Source organism: Trypanosoma brucei, chromosome 10 (assembly GCF_000210295.1).
Source record: "Trypanosoma brucei gambiense DAL972 chromosome 10, complete sequence".
NCBI classification, from domain to species: Eukaryota; Euglenozoa; class Kinetoplastea; order Trypanosomatida; family Trypanosomatidae; genus Trypanosoma; species Trypanosoma brucei.
The window spans coordinates 744,169-758,136 of NC_026743.1; the positions used below are offsets into that span (position 1 = coordinate 744,169).

A 13,968-nucleotide genomic window follows, 5' to 3' on the forward strand; every position below is an offset into this window, starting at 1 on the left:
GAGGGACTGTAGAAGTCTCTTGGTAAGTCAAGGTTGGATCGCACTGCTACGGTACTACCTGCAAGTAACGGAACTCATCCTGTGCAACCTGCAGAAGGATAAAGAAATTTGGGATAATGCCCACACGTTGTTAAATACTGCATTTACTTTTGTGCAGCTGCGGGAGTACTATGAGTCGAGACATAGAAGTGACGAAGGTGCACTCGCTGCTGATATACGAAAGTTCTGCCGGAACAACCTAAACAATTTGGTTCCTAATATACGACGGCTCTCACAGTCCTTTCCATCCGCACAGGATAGCACGGAGGTTAGGAGGCTGTCCCAACGAGTTGAGTGGACAGACCTTCTACACAAACTCCCAGAGTCAATTAATTCTGTGTATTTTGAAGCAGAAGTGAGGGAAGCCAAGTAGTTTGCCAAAAGGGGCGTCGAGGGCAGTGAAAAGGCTCGGGAAGAGTCATTGAAGAAGCATCTCGAACAAATTGACAATATGTCGACCGAGGACACTTTGAGGAATATCAATAAAACCATCAACCTCTCTGGTGGGTGCTGGTATAAATGCCCTAAAAGACACTTTTATGTTGTCGGAGAGTGTGGCAGCCCTGCAGGGGAAGGAATAGGTGGGGTGGGCCACATCTCATTCCCTGGCAATACATCTGTTGGGAGGTTTTAGGAACCGGGAGGGTGTCATAGTGGACGAACTATTCCCTGTTGTAATGATAAGTGGAATGGAATATAATGTAATATGTGATGATGTGAAGTATGGAACATAATTTGAATGGAACTAATGATGGAATGGGTTTTTTTGTGGATAGGAGTGCATCTCCTGTTGATCATGCAATCCATATCCCTTAATGAGGGCACAGCACTCCTTATTAGTACTTTTACTTTTACTTTGCTTTTGCTTTTTCTTTTTTTGCTTTTGCTTTTGCTTGTTCTGTGAATGCTATCATTGGGTGTCTTATGCCCTTGCTTCTGTCGTTTGGCTGCTTTTGTTGCTTTGTCAGCCACTTACTATATTACCATCCTTTACCTTAATTCTACCTCTCTTGCACACATACCACAACTGGGATACTAAAAGGGGGGTTATTGAGCGGTAACAAACAAAATAACTCGTGCTCTGATTAATTGCATCGCAACGTGGTGGTTTCGAGATGTTCCATCCCCAATTGGTGGCGGGTGGTGCCAATCGCGCTGCACCGGCAGAGGAGCTACGCGACACAGCCGAGACGGTGCAGATATCGTCTTTGGCATTGCTCAAAATGCTGATGCACGGGCGCGCTGGGGTGCCGCTCGAGGTAATGGGTTTGATGATTGGTGAGTTGATTGACGACTATACGGTCCGTGTATCTGATGTCTTCTCCATGCCCCAAACGGCCACGGGTCAATCCGTTGAAGCTGTGGACCCAGAGTATCAAGTTCATATGTTAGACAAACTCTCCGTGGTGGGTCGACCGGAAAAAGTTGTTGGGTGGTACCACAGTCACCCTGGTTTCGGCTGCTGGCTTTCTGGTGAGGATGTAATGACGGCGAGCAGCTATGAGCAACTGACGCCGCGCAGCGTGTCGGTAGTGATCGACCCTATCCAATCGGTCCGCGGCAAAGTAGTGATTGACGCCTTCCGCACCACGAAGGACCCACATACGGGGCCGCGAATCATGTTCCAAGAGCCACGACAGACAACAAGCAACATCGGGTGGCTGACGCGACCTTCTCCTATTGCTCTCACCCGTGGGTTGGATCGTGACTATTACAGTCTTCCCATTACCTTCCGCAAGAAAAACCACGAACTTGCGCTACTCCTCAACGTCTACAAGAAGGGTTGGCAGGAGGGTTTCCGATTAGAAAACATGACACGTTTTGACCGCAATACGGTGCGAGAGAAGATGCGTGCGCTGGCGTCGCTTGCCGTCCAGTCGGAGCGATTCATTGTTCAGGGTCTCGATGAAGATGATGTAGGCAATGTCGGTCGAGCAAATCCCATTGCGCATCTCCAATCCGAATCGGAGGGCCTAATCAACGCGAGTCTTAACCAATCCATAGGAGCGATGATTAATGGGGTTGTCTTCTGAGGAAACAGGGTACATTGCGTGTGCTCCAGCTATTACTGACCATACTTTTTATATGCGCTACCGTATTGATTTTTTATCACCCTCTCTATAACGTTTACGGGGTGTTATGCTCCTTTTCTGCACTCCCGTTTCTGTGACAATGTGGCGTGATTACAATCAGCGCAGGATGGCATTTGCTAGTGATGTGGTGTCATCTTCGTGAATGGCATGTCATTTGTTTGTGGTGGGGTAATTACTCGTCCTGAATTTCCTAGTGATTCTACAAACATATCTCTGCAATACCCCTGTGGCTTTGTGGAAGTAGATCGGCTGACTTTGTTTTTTTCTTTATTATTGTTTTTTTTTAAATATATTTAGCACATCTTTAATTTGTTATTAACTCATTTATTGTACTAAGTTCCGCTTTCTTGATGTTTTCACGAAGCTTTGTCGGACGAATGGGTAATGGCACGTATGGAGGCTGGCCGTGGCCTGTGAAGTTGCCCCTCAAACGTGGCTGGCATCACGAATTGGATCGCCATCAGAGTATCGCTGAGGAATCTCGAAGGTACATTTTATTTGGTGACGCGCTGTTGGTTTCTATTGTTTTGTACTCCGTGTATCGGCTTTATTATTTAGCCCTTTGTAGTGACGCGTATCGAACTCACCTATCTCACCTCAGTGGAGCTCCCCCCGCCATCATAGCGAACAGCTTTGACTTCGCAAACCTCGAAAATAACCGTACGGTGCCGCGGGCAGTTCTCGACGAATATCGCGAGGCTGTTGTTGATGGAAAAGTTAAGCGCGCTCCTATTGAGAGCATCATCTTCAAGTACTAGGCAAATGAAGGGGAACAGGAACGCATGAGTAAACCTGAGGTGATGTAATGACAACTGCAAAGTGTGTCGCACCTCCATCTTTCTACAGCTGTTCCTCGTCTCCCCTTTCCCATGGTCTGTAGAGCACCTGATAAGTGGGAGTCATCATGAGAGTTGTCTTTCCACAGATTCCTTTCTCTGATCGGGTTTTCGTAGCGACTCTAGTAATCCACTTACTACCATCACTTCCTTATTATTGTTCTTTTTTTCTTTTTTCTTATTTAGGTACGTGGGGAAGATGGGGAGAGGGCAAGAAAAAAAGGTGGCTGGGCCAGTGGTAATAGGGATTTGACCAGTTGAACCTTACACTAATACGAAAAGACGACCCTTCCATTATAAAGCGCCAAGTTACGGTTGCGAAGAAAACGAAATGTACGTGCACTGACCCTTCTGCAGGCCAGAGAAAGCAAATGCATTACACACTGTGGTTTTCCTGGCCGGCCGTTTCGTTTGTTTTTTTGTTCTTGAGTTCTGAGTTCTCGCGCTTGATATGGTGTTTCCTCCCTTTCGTCTCTTTTTTTTTCTTTTTAACTCTTTCTTTTTTTCCAAAATTTTCCTCGCGGTAACCACTGAAAATTCCACCAACCCAACAGTGTCTAAGAAAAGGGCCAAAAATGAAAACAAGTAATTGGCAACAAGAGGTACCACGCAAGTAGAGCAAAGCATGCGGATGAACGTTATTTCAATTGCCGTATGTCGTTAAACACCGGAGTCTCAACCGCGCCCACGGCCCACTGTTCCTTAAGCGAGCAAAACACGTGGGATGCCGCTGCGAATGTGTTTGTCGGGAGGGGTGAAGTTTTGCAGTTTTTTAACCCCTGGTATCTCTGAGTTAATTCGGGTGTTGTAGGGACTTTCCCACTTTCCTTACAGCATGCTCCGTCGAGGAAGCGATAGTACAAAAGTAAAAACACAAGAAAGTATTCAATTCTGAGTGGAAAGGGGGAGAACAACAAAAGAAAGCGACGCTCAACAACAGCAGCACCGATGGGAGCGGCTCTCACGAAATCGAGAGGAGAATTCAAGAGGTAACATCGCGTATTTAACCACATCGTTTCACGAAGGGTAGACGACTTTCCCCCAAGTGCAACTCTGGAAAGTGAGAAACGAATCTGGGGGGTTTGGGCCTGTGAAGCGGTTATTGCTCGTTGTTCCTTTTTCGTGGTTTATTTCCACAAAGTGCCATCGAAGAAACACAATTCACACCGATGGGAACACGCGTAGGAATAAATGATACTATCGCAGCAGCACTGGGCACACGCACAAACATCGCGGGGTACCATCAAAAAGAAAAAAAACTTTTAATGACTGGTTTCAAAGCGGCACAACAACATTTGCGTAGTGTAACTTCGATGGTGACGCTTTGGTTATCACCGTCGAGCAGGGTATCACACTAAGGCAACTCGTGGCGTAGTCGAAGGCTCGTCGCGGCCCCTTCTTGTTTTTACTTGATTGCACCGTTTCCCACCTCTAATAATGCGGCGTCAGTCTCCAATAAGTGCGAAACATACGGCAGTGGCCGGTTGTGGCGGCTTTCTGATTCACCTTTCCTGCTCACTAGGTGTGGGTGCACAACTTTCTTCATCCCATGTAGGAGTCATTGCGGAAAGGATTGTCTTTCTTCCCAGTAGCACGTCGTGTCAACCATCGAATTTCAGAGCGCAGCATTATCTAAGCTATTGTTATACGAAGTTGTGCTTTCGTTTTTTGGAGGGAGAAGTATTTTCCACTAATAGCGTGCCTGTTTCGTCATTTGCTGAATAGTGCGAGGGGGGAAACCGCGGAAGCTTCACCCCGGTGCTTAGTATTCGCCCTTTCGGGTCTATCAGTCCACACCCTGCCCTTAATTCCCTCAGAGTACTGCATTCACTTGGGCGGCATGACGATCCTTCACACACTACATTTGGTTGTCGGTGGTCATGTACTTTTTTCGCGGTTGTGTGCTTTCCCTGGACGCCGTGCCAACCGACATTTATCATACCTTTTTCCGTAGACTGTACGGGAGTTGCCCTTTCTCCACGCTTGACCTCATGTTCCTCCTTTGCGCCCGTCCCCTGTACCCAACATTTGCGTCGGTGGAGTGACTTCCGCTTGAACAATCCACCGCAACTCACCATGGTACGTAGGAATGCACACACTAATAATAATAAATCTCCCTTCAACATCCCCAGCTGTGACTGCAGTCGCTCCAATAAGTTCCCTGATGCCCAGGCCCGGTTATGAGGCGTTTCGCCGACTTAGTCTTTACATTGCCTCCTCCTCCTGCCTTCCTCCACCATCTGGGCAGCAGGTGGGGTAGAATTAAGTGGAGACAAGTTACATATCGAGCGGGCTGCGGAGCGCTAGGGACTGGCCTTCCTCGGGTCTCGGAAACTGCAACTCTCCCCACTACTTCCCCCATCTTTCTCCGCACACATTACACGTTGTCGACGTTGAGCGCCGACTCTCGTTAATGCAACCCAAGGCACTTCAATGTGCCGGTGGGGGAACTGGGCAAGAATAGCGCCTCACGTCTACGCCATCCTCCTTCTGGCAGATGTGACAAAGCAGATTGCTGTGGTATGCATTTGGGCTTCTTTCCTTAGTCGAACCTCTAAGGTTCCTTTTCTTTCCCGACAACCCTCTCACTGCATATGCCCCTAGTGGCGGATCTGTGGCGGTTTGCTCCCTCTCTCAGCCGCCTCATTTTCGTCTGTTCCACAGTGGGGGAAACGCCGCATTAAGACGGAAGCGTTCCGCTCCATACGTCCCAGCATTGACCCCCATATGCGTCGGAAAATGCCCTGCTTCATGTTGGCTCTGTCTTTCGCGAGAGAATTGGTAATGTTGAACCTCTGAAAACGGCTGCTTCAGTCCTAACACTATCCTCTCGGAGAATTTTTTAAAGGACATCCTCCAATCCCGTTCCCCTTCCCTCAAAATAAAAACGCTTTCACAACCACAATAGCGTGACGATCCGCCCACCCGCTTGCACATCTTGGTTGCCACACCCACCCTACTGAATGGAGAAGTCCCTATTGCGAGCGGTGAGCCTAAACTAACCGCACAGGTGGCCCCAAATGGGCAAAGCACGTTGTCGTATTTCCCCCTTCTTCTTAATATGTGTGTCTTTCCCTCCTTATACATGGCATTTGCTTTCGCTCACCCTGAAGGAGGGGCCCTTTTTCTTGGTCTCGCTTCTTATTGTTGTGTTTTGGTCAAATAGCGTTTTCCCGTGAGCGTACCACGTTGTAACACCATCCCTTCAAATCATTTAATCACTCATGCGTGCGATGTCCCGGAGGGCTCGATTTCTCTTCCATCACGCGGGATGACCCTCCCCTGACCACAAGCTGAACAAAACATCCTATTGCTTATTGCGCCTCAAGAGGTGATGGATCGGCCGCGCCTTCTTCAGGATGTCGCTACCGGTCCTGCTGGACAGCCCTCCGTCTACAATGCTCCCCGTCGGACCATGTAACATTTCCATCGTGCTTTTATCATTTATGAATGTTGAGAATAACCACGGTCCGGCCTCGTAGCGCACACGCACACACACAGCTGCACCAACCCCTGAAGGAATCCCCAGAATACTCATGTGACCCAGTCCGGTGAGGAAACCGCTCCTAACTTTACCAGCATGAGCCTGGTTATTATGGACACTTCCTGCGCACACAACTCCACGACTCATACAGGCTTCGTTGTGTGGCCCGGTTACTTTGGCGCCTTCCTCGACGCATACATCTACGGGTCACCATAAGATTTAGTGATGGACGCGTTATCCCCCGAAACAGCATGCGCCCGCTTTGGTAGTTTAAACTTCAATGAAGTCATCTTTTGATCACTAGGTATCGTGGACAGGTCCAGCCCGTGGGGTTACATTTCAGCTTCCGTCAACCCGCCTCCGTTTGCGTTAGCGTAAGGTTGCCGGCGGGGAAAAGGTTTCATATATTCTGTTTACATTGGTTAGTGACTCAGTGGATCTATCGTTCACGGCCATGAACAAAACAAAGTCGGACACCGTTTTTTTTTTTTGCCACACGGTACGGCTATATGGGGCCTTCCCAAAGTATTGTCAGTTTATAATGACTCTTGCTACCTTGTTGGGTGAAAAGTTGCATGACCACCACATAATTTGTAGATTAGAAAAAAACTTTCTCGGCCGCTCAGAAAATGGCAACATTTCCCATGAGTTCAAACTAACGAGTGTAGAGTATGAATTTCACCGTGGCGAGCACCGTCGATTCGTACCAAGTTGCGTCTCCAATCAACTGAGTTATGGATCCTACTGCCAAATGTTGGCGCAGAAACCTTTCTCTTTTGTATACGCAACTGACAGTCAACAGAGTCCACAAATCTCCTTTGAATCAACTACTGCATTGCTTTGTAATTGGCGCAGGTGGTCGCTGTTAGTTTTTGACGATGCCATGACAGAAATCCCCTTGCTTTCCCCTAACGCCAGTTCAATAGCTTAACACTTCCACTTCCCGACACTCCTCAGCATTTTCGATTCCCGTTGAGTAGTTTTTTACCTGTAGTTTAGCCCGTTTACCCACATGTGCTTTAGTTGGTACACCACAGACGCCATTTTCTTCAGCAAAAGAAGGAATTTTCGATCTTCCTGTGGCAACAATCGGCTCAACCATGCGAAACAGTTTGTGTTTCGCGTCTTTCCCACCTCCGACACGTTCGTTACCGGGGCATCTGAGAGTTTTGTCTGTCGTTGGTGGCACATTTTTGACCTTGGTTGCGGCTGCCGCTCCTTCTATCAGCGTCTTGCCGTTTATCACTGGTGGAAGGGTTGGTCCCCATTCTGGGGCGTGCACCGCGTTCGAAAACTTTTGATCCTTTCCCCCCTTGACAACAGTCTGGCTCCGTTATTTTTCTGGTTGTTGGAAACTTTTTTTGTAGATTGCTTTTGCCCTTGTTCTGATGTTTCTATTATTACTTGTTCCGTCATGGAAGCTTTCACACATCCTCCTCTGGCTCTGAAATCTCTTTGGCCCCTATCTGACAACCACTGCTCCGTGCTTCGCGTTGGCCCTTGCCGCCGACTGGCGTGGAGTTCCGCACACCGCGTCGTTAGGACTGTCCCCACACTTTTTAGACTTGTAAAATCATTTTCACCATTCCCACCACGCTTTTTTTTTTCCAGTGGTGAGCAACCTGCCTTCCTCCGCCGGGAGGGATAACTTCGGCATGCACCTGGCATCATCTTTCCAACACCCGACCAAACAGTAATGCCAACAGTCGTCCATTGCTACCGACAGGCCTGCGTACGGCGCTCCGCTGTGACACTTCAAGAAACCCCCCTGGAAATCGGCGCGGTCCGTGCCTCGTTTTGCGGTTCGTCCTCCTTCGCCTGATCGCCCATGCGCTGGAGATTCCCATTCCTTCATTTACGTACCAGTCAGCAGGCGGCTCTCGTCCGCCACGTTCTTGGGTATGCGTTCTCCCGGGCGAGGTGGCGAAAGCTAGCTCCCACTCCTGGGAATGGTGGCTCCTCCGGCACGTTTAGTTTTTCTGAGGTCTCCGCGTTCGCGTTGAAGCCCGTCGGGAAGCGGACTGCCGTCGCACCAGTTTTTGCATTACGGTTGGGCGCTCCTACTGCGATTGGTTTTTCCGACTCTCCCGCACTTGTCGTCAATTTGGAGCCCCGCGCCGTTGCAAGCGGCGATGGGCGAACCACGCTGTTCCGTCGTGCCGAGGTCCCATGTTCTTGGAAGGACTCCTTTTTCGACGAGAAACGTCTCTTAGCAGGGAGCGTCGCATCACCTCAGAACGTCGGCACGGGGACGTGACGGAGGCTGATGGATCTTCCGTCGCAGTGTTACAACTAAAGGCGTATGTCCACTGGGGGCACGTTGCTTGACGGGTGCGGTGACACGTCGGTCGTTGGGTCTGATCGTTGTGAGACTGTTGCGGGCAGCGCACCGGTTCCCTGTGGAGGAGGGTGGAACGTGTCTTTGGCCTTCGTACAGGCGGCGCTTGGCACCGACGCTACGAGGGAGTGGCCCATTTTTTAGTGATGCGTATCCTTGTCTGTTGGGCAGTTGGGGTGAAGAAGGGTCGAATGATGGCGCCTCCGTTGATTTTCTGCCTATACGTTCTTTCTAAAATTATTGACCGTTTCCTTTTCTTTATACCTGATTGCTCATCCTTCGTGTGGCATATTTTTTTTCGCTTTAAATATTTTGGTAGGACATTAATAGACGGTACTATCTGCTATTGGTGGAGTTCTAAGGTAGCTGTAGTTATGGACGCCGCAGATGCCACCGGAGGGGGCAGCGTAAAGCCACTGGCTGAATTAATTCAGCTAATCCGTGTCCGCGGTGGCGTTACAAAGGAGTGTACACGCCCTAGGCGTACTAACGATCATTCGAATGACCTTTGCGCTGTACCCTTTTCGTTACCTGTGTGGAAAAGGGCGCGAGGTCACAGTCCCCCAAGGGCCGCTTTACCAGTGAAGGAGTCGGTGTCAACGCGACCTGAACTGTCAACAACAGTGAGAAGACGACGACGACGAATGGAAGGTTGCCATGCGGTGACTACGAGAAATGTTTCTACCTGCTCAGCTGACTTTCAGATTATGGAAAAATTATCAGTTGGGGCGTATCACTTGACGTACGTGCACGTCGATCTTTATCATCACGGGTTGAAACGTCTGATGGACGATGCGGTGCTTAGGACAAACCCGAAGAAAATCGTTGGACGCAAGTGCTGCTATTTAAAACCCGGCACAGATCTTGTGGTGACTGGTTGCGTAATTGAATTCACTAAGAATGATCTATCTGTGCAAGTGGCCCCGGATAAGGGCATTGACGTGGACGTGGAGTGGGTGAAGTTGGAGGATGTTTACGTCCCGGAAAACATTGATAAAGTGAGAGTACGTGTTTCCGATGAAGTGCGCTCGGGATTACAGAAAGTAAAAGAGGCTCCAAAAGAGATGAGGAGAAGGTTTGCTTCACAGTAATATTCTAATGGGCTGTACATCAAGTTCTATTGAAACGTGTTCAAGGAAGTGTTCACAAACGCACTAGTAGTCGAAAGTAATCCCTTTTAAATTAGATAAAACGTACCATACCTGTATGCCATTTACCCCTAATATGGAGCACCAACCCCCGTTGTGTGCATGGAAATGGCCCTTTGGTTACCCACTTGTATCCTTCCCTTGGGGAGGCATTCGATTGCAATATCGAAATATTTCCCTTATAAGTTTTTGCACCTTTCCGTGCAACGTTATGTGTATGTATGGGGAAATTGGAAGCGTTGCAGCTGTTTTTGCGACGACGGTATTTCCACTAGTGTGATTCTGTAGTTAGTGGAATATTCACAGATGCTGTTTTTCAACTTTTTCTCTCTCATATATATATGTATGAGGGGGATCGGTTACTTTCTATGAGTTTCTCCCCTCTACTAATCTGTTCACTCCACATCGGCTGTGCTGCTGCAAGTGTAAGTGATGGGGGTGGTGAGATGAAGTACCGCCTCTTGAGCTTCCAATGTGGATGACAATCACTGCCTGTGTAGCGAATTGCTGTACATATGTATATGCGTGTGTATGTGTGTCTTGACCACCATAAGAAGTTTTCCCACTCCTTCGCATATTCTCATTCAGTTTTTCCTTACACCTACATCTCTGTTTTCGTTCACATTACGTTGTAAGGCTACTTGCTCCGGCGCTCGTCCTTTGTTGATTTGTACGGGACTATCACAAACATTTATTACATATAAGTATATATATTTGTAAGAACCAGCCACAGTTTGCTATACGGGGCCGTACTACAGTGTCTATGCACTGTGGGCGCATTCGTCGTTGGATGGTGGTTACATGAGCGGAGCACATCAGTTTGGACTGTAGATATTGAAAGTTGTAAGAACCGTGGTATTTCAAGGAAAAGTTCGGGTTTAGTAAGCTGCATTCGGATTGTACTCCGCCTCATTACGGGAGAGCTTCATTCGGCGGTTAATTGACTTCCGCGTTTTGACCCTCTTTTGTTATTTTACTGATGCTTTGTTTTAGCGGCGAGTGGTTGGCTGTGAAGCGCATAGCCATAAGAGTCTCATATAACTTAGACCCTCGCAACCTACTTTTCAAGTAGACCGTTTGAGCATTTTGTTTGGTGATGGAAGACATTAGCTTGCGCGGAAAGTGAGGAGATTAAGTCATAACCAGTGCTGGATGGTTTGTTGCGAAGCAACTGATCAGACTCCTGTATACAGCACCGATTTATTAGTTTTCAGGATATCGTAAATTGCTCCTCTTCAGTTGGGTGGTGCTTAATTTTCTTCAGGAGTCGCGAGCTTAATTTTGCACCATTCGTATGTTGTTGGCTCTTGTATACGTTGTTCGTTTTTTTTTTTCGTGGGGATTCGGCGTAGAGATATCTGAGGAATGACAACAGCATGAATGAGTATGATGGATTTATGGCACTGTAAGTGTTAAAAAATTATGGTGCACGTACGGTCAGCCGCTGTCAGTCGACTAAAATGCCAGCACATGTTGTATAATCAGCACTTTCCTTTCCCCAATGGGATTTATGTGAGTCCTGTGTCTCATCAGGAGGACTTTGCTGAGCCAACGGTAGACTCATTCGACACTTTATTTTTCTTTTTTTCCTGGGTGTCAAGATGGTAGGTGAGGGTGTGGAGAAAAGTGTACTCTCGGCGTGGGCACCCAAACTGCTGAAAGTATTTGCGTGACGACCCCTCCTCGTCGTAGCTATCACGGTTCCACAATCGTGATATTGCCAAAATACTGATTTTACGTAACAGCGATAGGGTGTTAACTTTCTTAACTAAAGTTTTAATAAACCTAACTTCATTATTGCCACACTGCCCACTTTATGTTCACCACTTTCGTTTTAACATTTTGATGTTGCACACGTTTTTGACGATGCGTACGAGGCAACTGGTTTAACTCACGGTGGGAAGGTGCTTACACTGTGTGTGGTTTACGTTAGCGGAGTGCATCCATTTGTTCACCTGCTTTTGTCGTGGGGGTTCAGCCTGCTTTCACTCAATGAGGGAGGGGGAGGGGGAATGCTGCCGTCTTAATTACTGGTTTCCCCTGCGTGGTTAACCTTACACTTCACGGAAAGGAAAATGTCTCCGACCACTCGTTTACACGGTAGCTGCCCCGTGATTTGCAACTTCAGAATTATGTCCGTTGTACACCTACGTTTTTTTCCTTGCATAGTTTGCTATGTGCACTTCATCGCCGGTTGGTACGTGTTGATAAGTTCATGGTTCGTTTATTGGCGAGGCATAGTTTCTGTGTTGGTAACTGTTGACATATTTTGTAGCTGTATAAGATGAAAGCTGTGTGATCGAAAGTTTTTCTGCCTCATTGATACTAGATTTTTTTGTGCCACATATATACAGGTTTTCTTGAAGATCTATTTTTTTTTTTTTTGCGTTCTACTAATATCGTTTTTACTGCACATGAGCACTATTTTAGGTGTGAAGCACCAGCCGTTATGCACGGCTCGTATATACGAAGAGGGTGGGGACTTTATTCGCTTAAAGATGTTCTGGAGGATATATCTGATTCACTCGTGCAAGCCTCTTACTGTCGACAAAACGTCGTACTGGGCGCTTGAGTCTAGGGTTTATTTTTTGCTTTTTCTTCGCCGATAATGATAATAATAACACTTCTGCAGAGTTCCACCGAAGTTGTTCGTATACCTCCATAAGTGTTGCCACCGATACATTTGCAGTGTACCTCCGACGCATGCAACGTCTCCTTCGCTCTTAGTAAAACATTTACCGAATCTTCTTTTGTTTTCACTACGAATAGATGGGGATAGTCCGAGTACAGAGGTCGTTGTTGTGGCTGTTGGGTGCCGTGTTTTTGCTATGGGTTTTACGAAGACAGCGCCGATGCAGCCGATTTTTTGCTTCTTTAAAAACAAGTATTCTAAAGAAACTTACGTGCAAAAGTTTGGGGAGAAAACAACCCCGCGTGGCTGTCAGAAAAGTTGATCTATTTGTAGAGAAGGTGCTCGCCCAGGGAGGCTTACAAGACGTGGATAAGATAGTGGGTATTTTCCCGCGACGCTTCGAGCTTGTAGGCCATGTGGTCGTGGTAAAACTCAACCGCGGAATAGCACGGGATGTCTTTGCACCGTATGCAAGGGCGCTGGCAGAATCCTTTTTTCCACGAGTTATTGACGTTGTGTTGTTGGATACCATGGGAATTGTCGGGGAGCTTCGGGAGCCCCACCTAGAAGTACTGTGGTCGAGTGCCACTTCCCACTTTAGTGTGAACGATAGTTTACTGAAAGTCACCAAGGAGCGAGTGCGCAAGGCATCGACCTTTACCTCAGAGGACGCGGAGTTGCTCGGCTCATGCGCAGAAGCGGTAACATTTACAACTCATGTCGAAAATGGGGTCCGGTATAGCTTTGATGCATGTAAGGTAATGTTCTGTAGTGGGAATGTGACCGAGCGTATGCATTTTGCTTCCATCATGGCCAAGGATGAGGTGGTGGTTGATATGTTTGCTGGTATCGGTTATTTTACACTACCACTGGCCATCAATGGTGGTGTGAAAATTGTACATGCACTAGAAAAGAACAAATACAGTGCGTTGTATTTGGCATTTAACGCAGTTCAAAATAAAGTCAGTGATTTAATAGTAATTCATTGCGGCGACAATAGGGACATGGGATCGGAGTTGTGTGGTCGGTGCGATCGAGTAATAATGGGTTATATACCATCGTGTGAGTCTTTTTTGCCCCGTGCTATTTCGTTTCTGAGGCGTTCGACGCGTGGGGAACCAATGGGGGTGGTTCATTATCATCTCCTTTCAGAGAAAGATCAGGTCATAAACACTGTAACACATCACGTGCGGTCTACCTTGGATGAAGCAACTACATCGCTTATGCGTATCGTGAACTTTCGCATGGTGAAATCATATGCGCCGAAGCGTTTTCATTTTGTGGTTGACATGCATTTTAGCAGTTTACAGGAGCCGGAATAAGTCGCGGTCGTTTGGACGGTTGAGGAAATGGTATGTTGTGTGCTAGAGAGAATAATAGGATGTATTAGCGTGACTA

General features: G+C 47.6%; 13 protein-coding genes across 13 annotated transcripts; 7 read left to right on the forward strand and 6 right to left on the reverse strand.

The window, feature by feature from the left end:
• Positions 1-168: 168 nt before the first annotated feature.
• On the reverse strand, positions 169-531 carry TbgDal_X3780 (hypothetical protein, unlikely; the record flags this gene model as incomplete). Its single annotated transcript, XM_011779256.1, has 1 exon — positions 169-531. One exon carries the CDS (start codon positions 529-531, stop codon positions 169-171), a length of 363 nt encoding a protein of 120 aa, XP_011777558.1.
• Positions 532-1,154: 623 nt separating this feature from the next.
• On the forward strand, positions 1,155-2,072 carry TbgDal_X3790 (19S proteasome regulatory subunit,Metallo-peptidase, Clan MP, Family M67; the record flags this gene model as incomplete). The annotated part of the gene is made up of 1 exon (XM_011779257.1): positions 1,155-2,072. The coding sequence occupies one exon, from the start codon at positions 1,155-1,157 to the stop codon at positions 2,070-2,072; it is 918 nt and encodes a 305-aa protein (XP_011777559.1).
• Positions 2,073-2,482: 410 nt separating this feature from the next.
• On the forward strand, positions 2,483-2,890 carry TbgDal_X3800 (hypothetical protein, conserved; the record flags this gene model as incomplete). The annotated part of the gene is made up of 1 exon (XM_011779258.1): positions 2,483-2,890. The coding sequence occupies one exon, from the start codon at positions 2,483-2,485 to the stop codon at positions 2,888-2,890; it is 408 nt and encodes a 135-aa protein (XP_011777560.1).
• Positions 2,891-3,277: 387 nt separating this feature from the next.
• On the reverse strand, positions 3,278-3,595 carry TbgDal_X3810 (hypothetical protein, unlikely; the record flags this gene model as incomplete). Its single annotated transcript, XM_011779259.1, has 1 exon — positions 3,278-3,595. One exon carries the CDS (start codon positions 3,593-3,595, stop codon positions 3,278-3,280), a length of 318 nt encoding a protein of 105 aa, XP_011777561.1.
• An 11-nt stretch (positions 3,596-3,606) lies between these two features.
• TbgDal_X3820 (hypothetical protein, unlikely) lies at positions 3,607-3,981 on the reverse strand (the record flags this gene model as incomplete). Its single annotated transcript, XM_011779260.1, has 1 exon — positions 3,607-3,981. The coding sequence occupies one exon, from the start codon at positions 3,979-3,981 to the stop codon at positions 3,607-3,609; it is 375 nt and encodes a 124-aa protein (XP_011777562.1).
• A 630-nt stretch (positions 3,982-4,611) lies between these two features.
• On the reverse strand, positions 4,612-5,094 carry TbgDal_X3830 (T. brucei spp.-specific protein; the record flags this gene model as incomplete). Its single annotated transcript, XM_011779261.1, has 1 exon — positions 4,612-5,094. The coding sequence occupies one exon, from the start codon at positions 5,092-5,094 to the stop codon at positions 4,612-4,614; it is 483 nt and encodes a 160-aa protein (XP_011777563.1).
• A 517-nt stretch (positions 5,095-5,611) lies between these two features.
• TbgDal_X3840 (hypothetical protein, unlikely) lies at positions 5,612-6,055 on the reverse strand (the record flags this gene model as incomplete). Its single annotated transcript, XM_011779262.1, has 1 exon — positions 5,612-6,055. The coding sequence occupies one exon, from the start codon at positions 6,053-6,055 to the stop codon at positions 5,612-5,614; it is 444 nt and encodes a 147-aa protein (XP_011777564.1).
• A 220-nt stretch (positions 6,056-6,275) lies between these two features.
• Positions 6,276-6,599, reverse strand: TbgDal_X3850 (hypothetical protein, unlikely; the record flags this gene model as incomplete). Its single annotated transcript, XM_011779263.1, has 1 exon — positions 6,276-6,599. One exon carries the CDS (start codon positions 6,597-6,599, stop codon positions 6,276-6,278), a length of 324 nt encoding a protein of 107 aa, XP_011777565.1.
• Positions 6,600-6,906: 307 nt separating this feature from the next.
• On the forward strand, positions 6,907-7,383 carry TbgDal_X3860 (hypothetical protein; the record flags this gene model as incomplete). The annotated part of the gene is made up of 1 exon (XM_011779264.1): positions 6,907-7,383. The coding sequence occupies one exon, from the start codon at positions 6,907-6,909 to the stop codon at positions 7,381-7,383; it is 477 nt and encodes a 158-aa protein (XP_011777566.1).
• An 81-nt stretch (positions 7,384-7,464) lies between these two features.
• On the forward strand, positions 7,465-8,100 carry TbgDal_X3870 (T. brucei spp.-specific protein; the record flags this gene model as incomplete). The annotated part of the gene is made up of 1 exon (XM_011779265.1): positions 7,465-8,100. The coding sequence occupies one exon, from the start codon at positions 7,465-7,467 to the stop codon at positions 8,098-8,100; it is 636 nt and encodes a 211-aa protein (XP_011777567.1).
• Positions 8,101-8,280: 180 nt separating this feature from the next.
• Positions 8,281-8,709, forward strand: TbgDal_X3880 (hypothetical protein; the record flags this gene model as incomplete). Its single annotated transcript, XM_011779266.1, has 1 exon — positions 8,281-8,709. One exon carries the CDS (start codon positions 8,281-8,283, stop codon positions 8,707-8,709), a length of 429 nt encoding a protein of 142 aa, XP_011777568.1.
• A 227-nt stretch (positions 8,710-8,936) lies between these two features.
• Positions 8,937-9,881, forward strand: TbgDal_X3890 (hypothetical protein, conserved; the record flags this gene model as incomplete). Its single annotated transcript, XM_011779267.1, has 1 exon — positions 8,937-9,881. One exon carries the CDS (start codon positions 8,937-8,939, stop codon positions 9,879-9,881), a length of 945 nt encoding a protein of 314 aa, XP_011777569.1.
• A 2,826-nt stretch (positions 9,882-12,707) lies between these two features.
• TbgDal_X3900 (hypothetical protein, conserved) lies at positions 12,708-13,892 on the forward strand (the record flags this gene model as incomplete). The annotated part of the gene is made up of 1 exon (XM_011779268.1): positions 12,708-13,892. The coding sequence occupies one exon, from the start codon at positions 12,708-12,710 to the stop codon at positions 13,890-13,892; it is 1,185 nt and encodes a 394-aa protein (XP_011777570.1).
• Positions 13,893-13,968: the final 76 nt, after the last annotated feature.